Source organism: Strix aluco, chromosome 4 (genome assembly GCF_031877795.1).
Source record: "Strix aluco isolate bStrAlu1 chromosome 4, bStrAlu1.hap1, whole genome shotgun sequence".
In the NCBI taxonomy this organism is placed as follows: domain Eukaryota; kingdom Metazoa; phylum Chordata; class Aves; order Strigiformes; family Strigidae; genus Strix; species Strix aluco.
In genome coordinates this window covers 81830610-81848637 of record NC_133934.1, presented here as the reverse complement: position 1 = coordinate 81848637, position 18028 = coordinate 81830610, and the positions used below count along the sequence as shown (strand labels likewise).

Sequence of the window (18028 nt, the reverse complement as noted above, 5' to 3'; positions counted from 1 at the left end):
CCGCGCCGTCACGCTCCCTTGCTGGCAGTGGCGCGGTGCGGAAGTGATGTCAGGGGAAGCGGGTGGAGGGGTCTTGCTCGCATTATGGCGGCCCTCTTCTTCTCCGGCGGTTCGGCCATCCCTCGCCCTGTCCTGCTGTGACAGTCTGCGCTCCGCTTCCCGGCAGCCCCGGTCGGGGGGTGACATCCAGCTCCCCGGGGCGGCGGTGATGGCCGAGCCCAGCCTCGCGGTGCGGAGAAAGAGCCGTCCCGCCTCTACCCGTAAGCGGGGCCGGGCCCCGGTGCAGCCCAGCGCCGTCTGCTCGCCGGTGGCTCCCAAGAGACCAAGCTCCGATGGCGAGGGGCCCTTGGCGGAGATCCCGGTACGGGGATGGCGGGTGCGGGGCTGCGTATCGAGGCGGGGAGACTCCGCCCGGGAGGGTGGCTTGGCCCGGACCGAGCCTGCGGGGCACTGATCGGGGAGGGCCGGCCGTTGTACGAGGAGGGGATGCGGTTTGGGTTTAGCTTTAATCATCGCCATCGAGTATCTGTGCAGGCATCCTGTCTGCTTCTAGGTTAAGTTTCACAGAGTTAAAGCATGCATTCCTTTAGAAGTAAAGCTAAATTTTCTTCAAACAACATCAGAAAAACACTTACGTGCTTGTGAAGTTGATGAACACCTAAGTGACTTGCATCTGATGTGTGTGCTGTACAAGTTATGCCGCCTTCCTGGGTGTTACTTCGGAGCATTAATACTCACTGTTATGTTTTTACAGTGTAGTAACGATAGTGAAGAGGATATGTTTGGTGACCCTGACAGCTTTTATGGAAATAGTTCTTTCCTAGCTCAAGTTGATGATATAGAGCAGAAATACCTGCAGGATAAAAATACGGATATAAAAGCAGGAGAAATCGTCCTTGGGAATCTTCAGTCAGGAATTCACCAGAAAAAAGATAATTTTTCTACTTCAGAAAATATGGTTGGTTTTAAAGCCGATAAAGAGGAGGGTTTCCAAATGAATGAAAATGACCCAGTGGATAGCAATCAAGAACTGACTGTATCTGTTTTAGATGACTTGCCATCATCACAACTTTTGTATTTTGAGGAAGTGAATGAACTTTCTTCTGATTCTCGACTATCTTCAATCTCAGAAATCAGGAATAAATTTGTGAGTTCTTCCTCGGTCAAAATCACGAGTCCATCATCTTTTTGTCCTGATGCTGAACACAGGAACAGACCTACTGACTTTTCCTCAGACTCTAAGTGTGATTTACTTAAAGCTGAGAGTCTTAAAGATCATCTGAAAAGTGCTATGACTGGAAATGCCAAAGCCCAGACTTTGCAGGTCTCTAAGACCAAACAGCTTAAAGAAGCTGTTTTATCTGAAGAGATTTGTGTTGCTAGGAAAGCTATTGAATCATCTTCTGCTGATATAGGCCCTTTTTATGGATTACCTAGCAAAGTTAAAGATCTATTCAGACAATTTCGAGGGATTGAAACGCTTTATGGTAATGTAATTAATGGTTTGTTGGAAAAAAAATAAATTGCTATTGAAGCATTGCCTGTTTTACCCATTATGCTGTAAAAATATTTAAGTTGTAATATTTAATCTAAAACATGTTGGAAAGTGGTTGTTTTAGTTTATTAAGTTGTTATTTTGTTTTTTAGATGGGTGGGAAAGGTTGATATGGATTATAGAATACTTTGGAAGACTATCACTCAAAGTTTTTAGCAGCTTATTGAAGAAAATGTTTCAAAGACTAGGCTTTTAAAGTATTCTGTATGAAACACAGGCATTTTGATATTGATTAACATGCCTCTGGGGGTTGCTAATAATTCTTTTTTAATTTTGCAGAATGGCAGCATGCTTGCTTAATGTTAGAATCTCTACAACAAAGAAAGAATTTAATATACTCATTGCCAACCAGTGGTGGAAAAACGCTTGTAGCTGAAATAATAATTCTCCAAGAATTACTCTGTAGGCAGAAGGATGTTCTGATGATCCTGCCGTATGTTGCTATAGTCCAAGAAAAGGTCTGGATACAGTGTTTCTGATACTGCTTCTCTTTTCTGATATGCCTTGTTACTTGGCTGGTTTTAACACTAATTTTGGCAAACTCCGTGATTGTCACAACTATATGGTGTGAAGTGAGTGACTTCGCTCCTAAATGCTGCTCTGAGGGTCAGTAATTTCATAATAAAATAGGCTTAAATTATGAGGTGAAGATGCTGAATTATAAAGTTAAGTGTGCTGAATTTTGAAATAATAGCTTTTTGTAATGTTCTGTATAATTCTGCAGTCTTAAAACTGTACTGCCCAACTTGCTAAAGAAATGGTTTTTAAGTAAAAGCTAAGATTTTTTTGATGTAAAGGAAAAGCTAACTTTGGAGAACAGATGTAACCCAAGCTTGATAATATTTGTACACGCTTCAACTTTGAAGTTGGTAGAGGTAGTCATAGCTAATATGTTTTTACGAATTCAAACAGCTGATTGTGTCTTCGTTATATGCATGTTGAGTTCTTGAGGCAGCTCTGAAATCCAAAATGAGCATAAGTTTGTTAGTTTGTTCTCTAATTTATCTCTTTTTCTTTTTTTTTTTCTTTTTTTTCTTTTTTTTTTTTTTTTTTACAGATTAGGGGTTTATCAAGTTTTGGGGTAGAATTGGACTTCCTGGTTGAAGAATATGCAGGAAGTAAAGGAAGATTTCCACCACTCAAGAGGAGAAAAAAAAAGTCTCTTTATATTGCTACTATAGAAAAAGGACATGCTCTAGTGAATTCCTTAATTGAAACAGAAAGAATTGATGACCTTGGTCTGGTTGTAGTAGATGAGGTATGCTACAAGATTTACTCAGGTTTATAATGTACTATTTTTTATATTTATAATATACAATTATTAGCAAAGAGCAGTCTTTTCTGCTGTCTTATCATGACATTATTACTACTTAACTAAGTTTTCTCTGCCTTGGTACATAATTCTGTAATATTGAAAGGTTTTTTTTTTTCTTTAACTGAAGTCTTTGTTGCTGTATCAGGAATAGATTATATATTGAGGTATCTACTGTGTTAGTGACTGATGGTGAATTACTTAGTAACTACTTGTCAGTTAGACATCTCTAATGGATTAGAAAAAACATAAATAATTTTAATCCTATGGAATGTATTTTATGAATCCCAGAACTGAATGCTTAAATGTGAAATCATGGGACTTTCTGTCTGGTATTAATAATGACTAAATGAAACCTTAGAAAAAAATAGCAAGTGACATTTGACTGTGAGAATTGCCCCTCCTGCTGTTTAGTGGTGTGGCTGAATTGTGCTCGGAAGGGTTGACTGTGGGGTTGAGTCACGTGTATAACATCTAAGAGGGATGTTTAATTCATGAAAAGCTTCAGGCTGACCTTACTTTAACACAGTAGCTTCTAAACAGAAGGCAGCTTAAGAATTAAGTTCTACTTTTTCTGGAAGTAGCTGGCTCTAGAAGATTTTTTAGATTAACTTCCCTTGTAAGTGTTGCTTAAAACATGGTTTGTTTAAAATTGCTTTAGGCAGGTGAATACCAAGATCTCCATGTTGACTGTTCAATGTCAGGAGTTAACTGTTTGTGTGGGTTATGGTCTAGTTAAATGGAAGGTAAATCTTGTTATTTACATTTGCTCTCATGTGTTTTTTTCTGTGATTCTTAAACGTTGTTTCAGTGAGCCTGTACTTCTGGAAGAAGCTTAGCAGTCAGAATTTAACAGAGCGATACCAGGAAGCCCAACAAAGACATTCCTGCGATATTTGTTTAGGACTACGTAATCTGTTTTTTGTAGAAATACTCTTAACTCAGTAATATTCTTGCATTTTCTGTGCACAGCTGCATATGCTTGGTGAAGGAAGTCGTGGAGCAACTCTGGAAATTACCCTTGCAAAAATTCTTTACACTAGTAGTAAGTCCTGGCTGCAGTTAATGTTATTAAAGTGCTGTAGTGGTGGCATCTCTAGAGAGAAGTCATGCTTTTGCTTTCTGGATTTGTGGTGTTCTGTCTGCTTTTGCAAAACATGGCATGACTCATGCAGTAATGGTGTTTACTTGTTTAAATGTTGGTCAGTTGACCCTGCAATGATGGGCTGGGTGTTTTTGAAGCTTTTTTGATACTACTTCTCTGGGAAATCCTGAGTGTTGTCAAACATCTTCCATTTCTTTGTAGGAGCCCCTTAACCATTCCAATTAAATGCTTCTATAGAGAAGGATTCATTTTTTTATGTTTATGTCTCAGATAATATTTCTTAGCTATATCCCCCTTCAAACCTGCTACTTTGGCATTTTAGAAGACTGATGATAAAAAAGCAAATTAATGAATTAAATACTGAGCAGAAGTGTTAAAAATTGTTAACACGGCAATAAATTAATCTCAACTTCTGTTTTACAGAAAACACGCAAATCATTGGAATGAGTGCAACTTTAAATAATGTTGGAGACCTGCAGAAGTTCCTGCAAGCGGAGTACTATACTAATAATTTTAGACCGGTCTGTACACAAGATAGCATAAACTAGTAAAGAAGATAGTTGGCTTTAAAATTATAGCAAATCTGTTTAGGATTCTGTCACAGCTTTTGTGCTTGATTTCACAGTGTAATGTAATATAATGCCTGCTACTGCTTGCAGTTGTACCAGCAGAGTAAATGGCACTATGCACTTGTAAATGCACGAATGCAACTACCTTTCTATTGTTGTGTTAAGCCGTTTGTGTCACTTTAACTAAACCAACTTCCAAATTACAGCTACTGTGATAAATCATCACAGTTCATTTGATATAACTGGAATCTGTACTACTGGTGCTTGAATGCTGTTGTGACAATGGCTTATGAGTAGTTCATGTGGTACAATTTTTGTCACATTCTTTGTTATAATTAGACACTTTGTCCAGGCAAATAATTAAAACAACTTTTAAAAGTTCTTCATGGGGTGGAGTATGGGCTTGTGTGCACGCAAGTATATATGTATATGAAATGCGATGCATAGAAAAAACAATAGGTGTACACCAGTAATAGCTTAATCTTTAGAGAAGACTTGTTAATTTAACTGAAGTTTCGGTTTACGGGTTGTATCTCCCTAGGTAGAGTTAAAGGAATACATAAAGATACGAGACACCATTTATGCAGTTGACAGCAAAACAGAGAATGGCTTTACTTTTTCACGTCTCCTTAATTTCAAGGTAAAACTGAGGTGCTTATAGTTTCTTTGAACTATAGTTATAAAATGTATTATTTTATACTGATTTGTTTATAGAGCTTTTACCAAAGCAATTACTTAAACATGATAGTTCATTTGTAATGCCTATGAGAAAGAAAATGACAGGCTTTGGGGAGGTAAAAAGTTTTTTAAAATACTGAATGCTTAACTTGATTTTCAGTCCTTTACTGCTTTTTAAGGTAGAGAGGTTTCTTCATTATTTTGATACATGAAGAGCAATGGGTTTGAGTATTCCAGATACCCAGTGCTTTTTTGTTTTGGGGTAAATTTTCTCAACAGTTGATCACTCTTAGACAATACTGAAAGAAGACATCTTTTTTGTTTTTTTTGTTGCTTATTACTGCTTTGTAGGTACTCCTTCAAACATTTAAAAAGAAAAATGTGTGTTTTGGTAGACTGCAGGTAGCACAAGTAACATCAGTGTGGTGTTGCTAAAAGAAATTGAAGTGTTAAAGAGAAAAAACAAAGCATTAAATTCTTACATCCATGTATCCCTCAGTTCAAGCTAGATGTGTTAATAAACCGTTTCAAGTGAGGACTGGGAGAAAAGCTTATTCTACAACTACCTGCAATTATGTAATGTTAAACCAAATGGGAGTATTCTAGCAACGGTTGAGAACAAGTATTGAATACTTAGTTTATGACTTAATTTCTAAGGTTAAGTGTTTTTCAACCTGTGTTTATGATAGTATTCTAGTAATCTGGAGAAAGCAGATCCAGACCACATCATTGCACTGGTTACTGAAGTTATTCCTGAATATTCCTGCCTAATCTTCTGTCCCACTAAAAAGAACTGTGAAAATGTGGCTTCAATGGTGTGCAAGTACCTCAAGAAGTAAGTTTGTCATGATTTTTTTAATTATATATGGAACAATTGGTCAGAATTTTAGGATTTATCTTCACTAGCTTGCAAGTGATCTCTGGTGATCAGAAGTAAATACTTGGAATATGGAATTGTGAAGTTGCTAACTGCCTAACTGATAGCAAACTGCTCAAGGCTCATTAAAAAAATGTTTTATCAAGAAAAAAAAAATCTTATTTTTTAAACAAACTAGTTGGAAAAAGTGGTTATTAGAGGACAAATAAAGAAAAAAGGAAAAGCATGCTAAATTCATCTCTGTTCCATGCCTGCTTTGTGAATGTAAGTTGTAAAATCTAAACCAGGCTTTGTTAATAAAGCAGACTTACATTTGGTTCCATTTAAATGTAGTTTGATCAACTCATAATGGTCTAGCAAAGTTAAAATTTATGTAGGAAGAAATTACACTGAAACTAACTAAACCTGTCCCTTGCGATCCAAATTGAAACCGGTTTTGATGTACCTTTAATCCTCAGTGCAAGTTGATACTGGCCCCGTTTCCTTTCTTCAGTGCACTGGATACCCAGACCTAGTCAGTATTTGATTGCTTCTGTGCCTACAAACAAGAAAAGATCAGTCTCCTGTATTGCTATTTTAAAGTTACTGGAAATAACTGTTTCTCCAACCTAGTTGTTGGAGGAATGGATAATGAACAGGAACAGACAGTAAGCATGTCTCTTGTTTTTCTTTGTAAGTAGTTAATGATTGAGCAAAGCCTAAAGAAATGCTTTTCCTCCCTGAAGAGAATTTAGACTTCACAGGGAGAAAGAGAAACAAGATCTCATCCAGAACCTAAAGAATATTGGAAATGGCAGCATCTGTCCTGTTCTGAAGCAAACAATCCCTTTTGGTATTGCCTATCACCATAGTGGACTCACAAATGATGAAAGAAAAAGTATAGAAGAAGCATATTCTACAGGTGTCCTGTGTCTACTTGCTTGCACAGCTACTTTAGCTGCTGGAGTCAACCTGCCAGCTAGAAGGTTAGTACCTGAAACATTTCATTGTTGCATTGATTTTTGCTTTGTAAAAACATTGCTTTAATACGTTGGAAGTATTGGAGCTATTGAAAGTATGGTTCTGCTTTTACTTTTATGGTTCTGCTTTTACTTTTTACTAGCAAATTGGAAGCGTTAAGATTTTTGTGTTCAACTCAGGAGACACAAGACTGTAAAATTCTTACATAGGAAATGTGAATCAGTAGCAAGTCCCTCAGAATGCTGAAGAGCACTTACATAAATGGATTAAGGAAATTTTAATAAATTGAGGAAATGCTTCAGTAATTTAGTAAAGTTACTCAGAAGAATAATGAATTTGTGATGTTTTCTTTAGGTATTACCCAAGAACAGTGTTTAAATTGTCAAATCTTGGTTCTAAGGAGACACAGTTTGAATATGTTTTAACACAAAAATGTGTTATCTTTTCTTATACAAGTGCTGATGATATGGCTGCTGTACTCTGTATGACCACAGAGTGTTTGCAAAGAATCCAGTTTTGTGTGCATCTATGTTGGAATAATGCATCTGAGGGGGGGAAAAAAATACATACAGACAAGTGTTGTCTTTCTAGCATAACTGATGTATAGTCAGTGTTGCTTATGTCTTTTAGCAGGGTTTATTTTATGTCTCAGTGATTTTTTTTTCCACTCTTAAACTGAGGCCTTTGAGTAGATGTAAAGGCTAGTTCCAGAGGTTCTGCAAAACATGATCAACACGGCTTATCATTCAGTTAACCTTAAATTGTTAAATGTTTTCGTGGTTGATTTACACATCTGTTCAAACAGGTGCATTTGGTTTTTCTTAGTTACTCAGCAAGGGCCATATATGAACAATGCATTTGTAAAATTCTATTGCTGCATTTAGTACTTTTAATATAAAGCATAACTTACTAAAGACTTCTTTACAGGGTTATTCTTAGAGCTCCTTACGTTGCTAATGACTTCCTGAAGAAGAGCCAATATAAGCAAATGATTGGCAGAGCTGGTCGAGCTGGTATTGACAGTGCGGGAGAAAGTATTCTCATAGTGCAAGAAAAAGACAAACACTTGGTAATTTTTACAAAGCTGTTGGTAATTTAAATTGTTGGATTGAGTGGGTGGGGTAAACAGGAGGACCTGAGCTGCCTAGCTTCATTTTTGTTCACTTGTTAATGTTGCAAGTATTTGACTTATGTAATAATACCTATAAACTTAACTTTATGTGTTTTGTTTTCAGATGTGAAGTGTAAACTTTAGATGTCTACACTTATTGTCCTTATAAGCTGAATCATGTGTATCAGTATTCTTAAAAGTGTAAAACTAATGCATAAATTTTCCCTGAACTAGGATATTTCTTGCTTTTTTTTTTTTAGGTTCAAGATTTAGTTAACAGTCCTTTGGAGAATTGTTACAGCAATCTTCTGGTGGAGTTGACCAAGGGAATACAGAGCCTGTTGTTATCTTTGGTTGGGCTGAAGGTATCAGTTAACTCTTCTCTGTGAGTAACTTAAGTGCTTGGGAATGCCAAGTAAATCTAATCTGTTGATTCTATAGAAAAAAACAGACTTTTTAAACAGATTGGCTTACAAGTTCCAGAACAGTTTCTAATCAGATAAGAAGGACAAAGATTTGATTAGTCTCTTGATTTACTCAGTTGTCAAGTAATCACATAACATGACAATTTCCTACTGTGTAAAAGTCAATTATATCTACCATATGATTCATTACAGTATTAATATTTCAATTTCTGATACTTGATTCAAAATAAAAATAAAGTGGAAACACATTAACGTGATGCAGTAGCTAGAATAATAGAACAGATGGAGAGCAGTCCCATCAGATCCATCGTAGACTATCATTCTATTCGTTGTGTATTTCTGTAGAAACACATTAACAGGATATCAGACTGCTCTATTCAGTAAATTTTTTCATATAGCTTATGGAATGTATTATGTGAAATGACATCTTTAAATATGCTAATCACTTGCAAACTGATGCAGATAGCAGTTACCCATGAGGAAGTCGACAGTTTTATGTGCAGTACGTTGCTGGGTGTTCAGCAGCAGCTGCTGTCTAACGAGAAGAGCCTTTCTGAGATAACTAAAGATGGGCTAGAAAATCTAATAGAAAAAGGACTCCTAAAAGAAAGAACATCTGCGAAGGACCACAATTCCAAATGTACGCTGACAATCACACTGTTGGGTAAAGCTACATACAAAGGTAAGACTTTTTTGCTCTTATTACAATCTTTATTTCAACAAACCATTTCATCTCCATTATCTCAATTTGATACATTTTCCCATATGAAACTGCAATGAAAAAAGTTGTAGAGAAACAGTTTTGATTACTAAATGATGTGCTGGACTGAAAGTAGGAATGGAGAAGTTGTACATGACTGAGCATGATGGGAACGAAGTATAATAACACTGGTCACAATGGCAGTAAAACCAGAACTTTACTCCAAAAAAATTATTTAAAGATTTGATGTAGTGATTGTAATAAAAATGGCTCATGACCTTGTTTTTTAATTCATTGTATGAACAGGTATTGTGAACAGGCGGATTTCTTGACCTAGAGGGAAACTTAAGAGGGAAAGGAAGCCTATGACACGTAGAACCAATTGTGATAGAGGAGAGCGTATCAGGAAGTTCTGTTTTCCTGTCATAGCATAAAGATATGGGGTATGGAAAGCAATTGGAGTAGGATGAATCTCTGAAAGATTCCTTCAATCTGCAAGACTGTTTCAGGACTTCATGAAAGCCAAGGCAATTCACAAACACTCCAAAACCACACACAGAATAGACAGACGTGGAAATAGGTGACTGCCTTTCTTCAGTTCTGTTTCACTGCTGCTGTTAGGTTAGAGCAATTCTTCAAGTTAATGATTTACCTGGAGTTCAGATGGCATAACAAGCTGTTGTGGAAGACAAAGAAATACTAACTCTATGTTAAAATCTATTACACTTAACTCTGTGTGCCTGCTTAAAATTGCAATATGTTGTGTGCTTATAGGGGCTATAGACTTGGCATACTGCAATCTTCTTTACAGAGAATTGAAGAAAGGTTTGGAAGGGCTGGTTCTTGAGAGCAATCTTCATCTTCTATATCTGGCAACTCCGTATGATATGACTTTTAATTGTAGCCCAGATTGGATGATATACTTGAGACAGGTGAGAATTTACTAGCAAACATGCATTGGGACATATAGTAATCCTGCTTATTAATTTTTAAGTTTATGCACATTGGAAATGTAGGTAGTGGGTTAACAGTTTGATAAAAAGTTAAGATATGCTATTTTATTTTCAGTCATAGGGCAGAAGTGCTTTCCTGTATTGCATGAAAACCTAAGTTCTGTTTTGCATGTATATTTGACCCTGTTTGCGGGAAACAGTGGTGTGAAACATCTCTTTGAGTTGCCAGTACTCCAAATCCTGACTCTAACCTTGGTGCTAACCTTGCCATCACCAGAGTCTGGTTAATCTTAAACAAGGCTTTCCTATCAACTAGGTATATGTAACCACATCATTGTAGTCTTGCAAGAAAACCACTATTAAATTAATCAGGAGCCATATTTACCTTCTGATGCTCACTCATTTAATCTGTAGTTTAGGGAGCAAAAGCCACTAAAGAATGTTAAGTCTTAATCTTTGTTTGATACCTGAGTCTGATGCTTAACTCCAGTCATGACTGCCACTGTTACTCTGACCAATACCTTCCTACAGACTAGGCTTATGTCAGCCTTAGCCCAGCCCTTGTCCTAGTCTTGCACGCTCTGTAAGATCACCCATAATTCAACTTCTCCCTTTACTGTAAAGTGTTACATACTAGGGGTAGCACTAAAATCTATTTAATTTTGTTGAAATGTGGCATTCGGAGATGGACAGCTACAGATAATTCAAACAAGTAGGCAAAGAAGCTGCAGATCTGACTGTGTCTAGTGACTAAGTACTATATAGAGATATTGAAAAACATTGTTTCACTTTGAGTAATAGACTTGTGTTTTCTATAATAATAAGAGAACTAAATATTTGAAAATTCTTTATAAAATCTTATTTTAGTTCAACCAGCTAAGTGCAGCAGAGCAAAAAGTAGTGGATGTTGTGGGAGTACCTGAAAGCTTTATTACAAAAAAGGCTTCTGGTCAAGCCATCAGAAAGGTAGGCTGGAGATTTCTCTTACCTAAGATGACAGTTTAGTCATTTCACTTGATTATTTACAAATTCTAGATGATTTTTCTGCTAGCATTCTTTATTACTGTTCTACTTATTAAGATGCTTTTAACCTCGTTGGTTGGTTTTCTTGATGTTGTTTAATGTCTTCGGTTATAACATAGACATGTTTTAGAGATGTGAAGGAGTAGAGATTAAAAATTTCCTTGTAGCCCTAACAGGATATCTTGAATGTGATACTGGCTCTGAACTCGAACTTGCTTTATTCCTAGAACGTGGACAGTGCTGTGGTAAACAGGCTCTACCTGTCATTTGTCCTTTATGCCCTACTGAAAGAGACCAATATATGGAGCGTTTCAGAGAAATTTAATATGTCCCGAGGATATGTACAAAATCTCCTTAATTCTGCTGCCTCGTTCGCCTCCTGTGTTCTACATTTCTGTGAGGTAGTTTGTTAATTCCGATAAATTCTTTGGGGTTGGCTTTGCAAAATCTGGAGTTTTGTTCTTACATTAGAACTGAACACAGATACTGTATTTCCCCTTTCCTGTTCAAAATTATGTTTCCTGTTCAGAAAAGCACGCTCGTACAGTGATATTTCTTACACTAAAAGTAACCTTTATGCACTGAAAATGTGAAAAATACACAGACTGTGCAGGGCGTTGATCAGTGTCAGCACTGTTGGTGAAATAATGAACAGTTTTACCCTTCTCCTGGAAATAAGGCCATCTGGTTGTGAAATGTCATCTCAGGAAAGCAGTTGACTTGGCTTGTTCTCTTGATTTTTTTCCTCTATTGAAATAATGTATTGCTTAACCTTCAGAACTGCCCCAACTTTGGGATGTTCAGCTGAAGAGTGCTGAACACAACTCTGCAACTAGCTGAAAGGATAACTTTCTTCTGTCTAAAAGCCAAATATATGCTGGTTGCCATAGCTGACCTCTTATCAATCATACCCCCCAAATACAGAACTTAAGATCTGATTTTTTTAGTGATCTCTGTCTCTGCAGGAATTGGAAGAATTCTGGGTTTATAAAGCCTTGCTGACAGAACTTACCAAGCAGTTGACGTACTGTGTTAAGACAGAACTCATCCCTCTGATGGAGGTAGCAGGGGTTCTGGAGGTTAGTAAATCTGGCTTTGTGAGATTTTTCAATATAAACCTGTATTTTAAATGTTACTGTGTCTTTTAAGTATGTCTGGAAGACCAAGTTAGTTTTTTGTTGAGAATTTGGCGTAGTGCAGATGCACCACCACAGTCCTGGAGGTTGGGGAAGAAGTGGTCTGTTGAGGAAATGTGAGCTGGAGCCAATAATGTTTTTCTTCTGGCTGCTACCACAGCAACAGTGAAAATGCTGTATTTGGACAATAATTTAGCTGTATACTCGATTGGAAAACAGAGTGCAGATTTCTTTTGTGGTAAGGATTCTTCAGCTCATGGGAGTAAAGAGGAATAAGAATTTACATATTTATTTAGAAGATCCTCACAGAAATATGTGAAGTCCTATTGGGATCTTAGGCTAAAGATTGTAAAAATCACTTGCAGTGCTACATGTATTTTAAGCAAGAAACTTAACCAGTCTCTGAATTGAAGACTGCTATTAAAGTAGAAAATTTTTTGGGTTTCAGTGCAAGGTTGTGAGTAATCACTGGACCTCTTTGCAAAGTGATCTAACTTGCTTGTCCAGCCTATTGTAGAATTCAGTTTGTCAGCAAACCATTGAGTTTAGTGGCAGCAAGGTTTTATTCTGAGAAGCTAAACAACAATGGAGACTTAGAGCTTAATGTTTTTTGTTTGTATATATCAAACTTTCTTAATCAGATGTGAAAGCTAAGTAGTCTTTTTTCATGGCTCACTCCATATGGGAGCATTTCTATGTAAAGGCAAAAATAGCTTGGACAGCATGAAGTTGTATTTTGAAGATGACTCTTCAAAATTATTGCTATAACCAAGGTACTTCTGCACTGGAGTTAAAACTATACCAAGAGCTGATATTTGTAGCAGGTAGACTGTCATCTTGAACAGATGTGATTTGCTTAGCTTTCTGTGCAAAAAATGGTAAAATCAATCTTAAGGTTGTTGTAGTGAAAGAGAAAATTTTCTGCACATTTACACAGTTTTCAAAGAGAAAACCTTGTAATGAGATTGAGTCATTAGTGGGGAAAGATTCTGTGTCATCAGTCATACTGTGCATCTAACAGCCAGATAAAGTACAGAAAATAGTTGCTGGCAATTTGTGGTTATTTCTGATGAAATTAATGACACCTACTTCACATCAATGAACATTCACAGCTCTCAGTTTACCATAGAGGAAGATAATGTATTGTAAACTGTTATGTGTTGGATGCTAAAAACCCCTACATACACCATCAAATAAATGTCTTTCTATTCTTTGTCTTTAAAAGTGGGGGGGGGGGGGGGAAGGGGAAGCAAAAGATAGTTAACCAAGTATTTGGAGGTGTAACACTTATGCATCAAGTGGGTATTATTTCATAACTCAGGATACTAAAGCCTTGGGTATACTAAGTTACTCCACTACTAGTATAGAAATGTATTTTAATTTAAACTTTTGTAAAGTTCTAGTAGTATTTGTTTTGCAAAAAACATTTGCCCAGAGCCCCTCTGTTAAGCAAATACTGCTTGGCTGCCTTACACAGCAACAGGATCAAGTGAAGAGAAGCAGATAATGCACACCCCCTTCCACTGGCGGGGATCAGATTCCAGAGAATCTCTCCCTTGCTATCTGCTGTATATCTGAGCTCACAGCCATGACTTTGCACAAAACTAGAGAAATAAAAAGCTATTGTGATACTGAAGGGAAAATTACTTATAAGCTTGAAACAGGAAAGTATAGTATCTTCTGGAATTTTGTGAAAGCTCTGTTCTGTGAAAACTGTGGAAAAATTCGGATAAAATCAGCCCTCCTTTCACTTAAACACCTTCAAAGAATGTGAGAGTTGTTCCCATCAGTGGCAGTGAATGCAGAAAACTAACAAAAGAGGAAAATCACAAATGGGTTCCTAATTGCTGGGTGGGATTGCATGGGGAGGTAAATCTTAGCAATAAAGCTGTATTCTGGGGGAGTAAAGATCCTCTGTGAGTATTCATGTTCTTAGAAAGATAAATCAAAGAGAATTGAATTGATACACAAACACAAAATGCTTGAGGTTGGTGCAGAGATTGGCACTCAATGGTAGTTTGTATTGCTTGTTTTAATAATCTAACACGATTTTGGACTTGCAGGCACGAGCGAAACAGCTTTATAATGCAGGGTACAAAACTTTGGCACACTTGGCCAATGCAAATCCAGAAACTCTGGTCAAGACGATTGAGCACTTGTCACGACGTCAAGCCAAACAAATTGTTTCATCTGCCAAGGTAAGTTAGAAATAAAGTTGCAGAGACCTGCTTCAGAACTTCAATATGTCAAATTACATATGACATATGACACTAAAAGTGAAGGATTCAGTTTGCTAGTAAAGGCATTAGTGGATATTTGTGATCCAAGTACTGATCTGTATTGAGAATATATTGAAATATCTTCTTGACAACATCATTTGTTGAAGAGGGTCAAGAGTAATGAATTGAGAATTGCTGACCTTCATGCTCCTGAATGGTAGGCAAGCTTAAACTTTTCTTAAAACAGTTTGTTATAATCAGGATAGAGGAAAGTTGTGCTCTTTTTCAGAGGGGAAGCAAAGGGCAAAAAAGTTTGGCAGCTTGTCTGATGAAATTTAGGAATCGAATGACTACCTTGATCTCTGTGCTGAGTCATCGTAACTGAAAACACTCAGTTCTGCCAATGCCTCAGGACTTATAGAAATTCTAGTGGTACTTGTGATAAAAACAGGATTTTCAGAATTGTGGAAATAGAAACCAACAAGCTATAGGGTTAACCTTGCCCATGCCTTGTTGTTCTTCCCTTTCTAATTGTTTTCCATTTTGAATATGCATCATGAGAAGGGCCTTCACCTAATATCTGCCTCTTAGGCACACATAAGTAATCCAAGGGAAAGGAGCTGTAAGAAACATCGCGTTGTGCCTAAACAAAAATTACAGGAGGTATTTTATTTACCAGGTGGTAGTATTTTCTCTCCTAGATCTCCTTTAAACACCTGCTGTTGCACTGGCATCAGTTTCATGTTTGATTCTGCGAAAACAGCAAACTTTCAGTAAAGTGAGAGAATGCCTAGAATAAATGAATGGGTAGTTGGTGTAAAAACGATGCAGCTAGTAACAAAGTCTTGGTTTGTCTATTCTCACAGAATAAAAGGACTAACTTTGGCGTTTATGCGCTTAAAAGGTCATGGCCATTTAACGTTGTAGGCTCCTTACTGCCTTTTTGCTGCTGTGTGAGCCAAAAGGAGGGATATGTGCAGATTTCTCATCTACATCAGTGCCAAATCCAGCTGTCTAGCTCACTCTCATGCTCAGATATTAAACTGATGGAGTTTTCTCTGACTGGGAGGTTAAAGCATTTGCGTGTGTTGTGCTACACGTGCTGCTTGGGGGAACTGTTACCCTCCAACTGCCAGCAACAAACAGTTCAGGGCGCTAGATTAAACAGTTGCTAGTATCAGGGGTCCTATATGTCTGATGTAAAATGCTGTAGTAAGAAACTTTGTATAAAGCAAAAATTGGCAACTTGGCAGATGCAACCTCCAAATGTTTATTCCAATGTGGAAAACAAATGTTTAAAGATGCTCTTGTTAACAGGTTTTGTCTAGAAATGTTATGTTCTGTTAAATTTTGTGTGTTATGTGATGGCAGAACTGAAAAAAACAGCTGTGTACTTTATGAATTTTTGTGTTACTGTTTTTCATATGGGTATACACTAAAGAGTAAAAAATGTTTGGTGGTAGTACTTGTGAAAACGTTAGTCCTCTGAGGTAAAGGTACCGTGGTCCTGTGAGCAGCAGCAGCAGTTCTAACAAACCAGATGCAAGTTTGGAAAGAAACAGTGGTGTAATCTTTGTATTTGTCTTCTAATGGGGTTTTTTGTGGTGGTTTTTTTTTTTTTTAATTATAGATGCTGCTGAGTGAAAAAGCTGAGGCTTTACAAGAAGAAGTTGAAGAACTCTTAAAGGTGCCTACAGATATCCCAGGGACCTGCTGACCGTGAAAAATCATTAATCCAAAAATTGGGATATTTTTTTAATTTTTAACTTTCCTGTGTAAAACTGCTGTAATTATAATAAATATTTAATGCCTTTTGTATACCTCGATTTTGTGTGAGTTCTGAGTTCAGAATGTTTCTTGGAAAGTTGACTTAACTTGGAGATTTTGATTTGAACCTCTTGAGCAATAGGCTAGAATCAAAAGATGTTCATTCCTGCTTTCAGCTGTAGCCTAAGGAGCTTTGGGGACTGGATTAACTGCCTGATGGGTACTTCTGAGGGCTTAGATTCACAGCTGACTCAAATCATGTCTTTACACTGCATATTCCCTTTAGGACACTTACTTGAGTGAGCTACTCCAAAGTTCCTACTTGCAGGAATCTCTGTACTCTTGGTGTAGCTAATGGAAGGAGAGAAATAGAGCAGCAATTCATAATGAAAGTTGTCCCAGAGTTGTGTAAGAAATTGTAAACAATGCCTAGTTGAAGCCTTGTTAAAATACGTGAATATCAAATTCGTGTTGAGCCTCTGGCAGTTCCCCAAGAGAGAATTCTTTCAGGATGTTTCTGTAGCAGTCTTCCAAACCAAAGGTTTACATTTTTCTAATGTTTTTAAATTTCTTGCTTAAATGTGAAGACTAATAAAGTTGAGGGCTTGAAGAACTGATTTGTGGCAAGCCATGTCAAGTTCTGAGACTCTATGGGCATGTGTCAGTCACTAGTTAAGATATTTAAAGGTATCTGAGCCAGATGTGCTCCAGCAAAAAGTTAGGCTTCGTGAAAGTACTTTTGAAGATGCCTAAAACTTCTTCATTTGTGACACAGTGAACTTTTCAAAGGCAGTGTGCAGTACATGCAGGGTTAAAGCACTGCATGTTAAGAAAGACTTGAAAGCTGTGACAGGCTGCTGGGTTAACTCATGGTAGCCAGTACACTGGCACACTGAAATAGGACCTTTCTATGTAATATAGTGTGTGTCTAAGTACGTATTTATACCTGTAAAATCAGGTGTCCCTTCTCAGTAAAGGAAAAGTAAGAGAAACCTCAGTTAAACTGTGGTTTTTATTCAACTTTGGTTAATTGTGTTGGGATTCTAGACATAAATATGAATGTTTTTAGAGCCAGTGGGGTCGTTAGAGGTTGAACGCTTGACTGAAAGGGGTAGTGGTGAAAAACTGATGAAAAGGCTAGTATTTTACTGCTTGCTTTGTTGCATTAGAGAAATCATAGGTAGCAGTTGAATAAATTCTTTATAAGCCTTCACTTAGCAGAAACGTGCCTCTAAGACCACCAAGTTTGGATAAGTGAGATGTTTGAGTGCATCCAGTATTAAACCAGGTCAAGAATTTAAAAATAGCACTTTTCAGAGGCAGCATGATTCATTTCCACTGCTAGATTCAGTGCCCACAGGGGAACCCTGTTACTGTACTTCAGTGCCTAAGGCACACATGTTTTTGGAAACATGAGAACGTGTGAAGTTGGCTCTAACAATAAGGTGTAATTTGCCCTCAAGTGCAGAAGCAATATTTGCCGGATTGTATAAGTGTCTCTTAATGCCTTGCCCTTTTAATTGAGAAAGACTTTTTTTTTTTTTTGACCAAATGATAGATAATATGAAATTCTGTGCTGGTTTATTTGTGGTGTTTTCAAAAGACATGATGCTCACCCCAGCATAAATGTGAGTACAT

The 18028-nt window shown here is 37.2% G+C and overlaps 1 protein-coding gene across 1 annotated transcript; it reads left to right on the top strand.

Moving 5' to 3' along the window:
* Positions 1-54: 54 nt before the first annotated feature.
* Positions 55-16441, top strand: HELQ (helicase, POLQ like). Its single transcript, XM_074823789.1, has 18 exons — positions 55-361; positions 755-1487; positions 1835-2013; positions 2613-2813; positions 3840-3912; positions 4396-4493; positions 5083-5181; positions 5909-6054; positions 6822-7061; positions 7984-8125; positions 8428-8532; positions 9055-9274; positions 10067-10224; positions 11113-11211; positions 11496-11669; positions 12234-12347; positions 14468-14602; positions 16254-16441. The coding sequence occupies exons 1-18, from the start codon at positions 209-211 to the stop codon at positions 16338-16340; spliced, it is 3156 nt and encodes a 1051-aa protein (XP_074679890.1). The 5' UTR covers positions 55-208; the 3' UTR covers positions 16341-16441.
* Positions 16442-18028: the final 1587 nt, after the last annotated feature.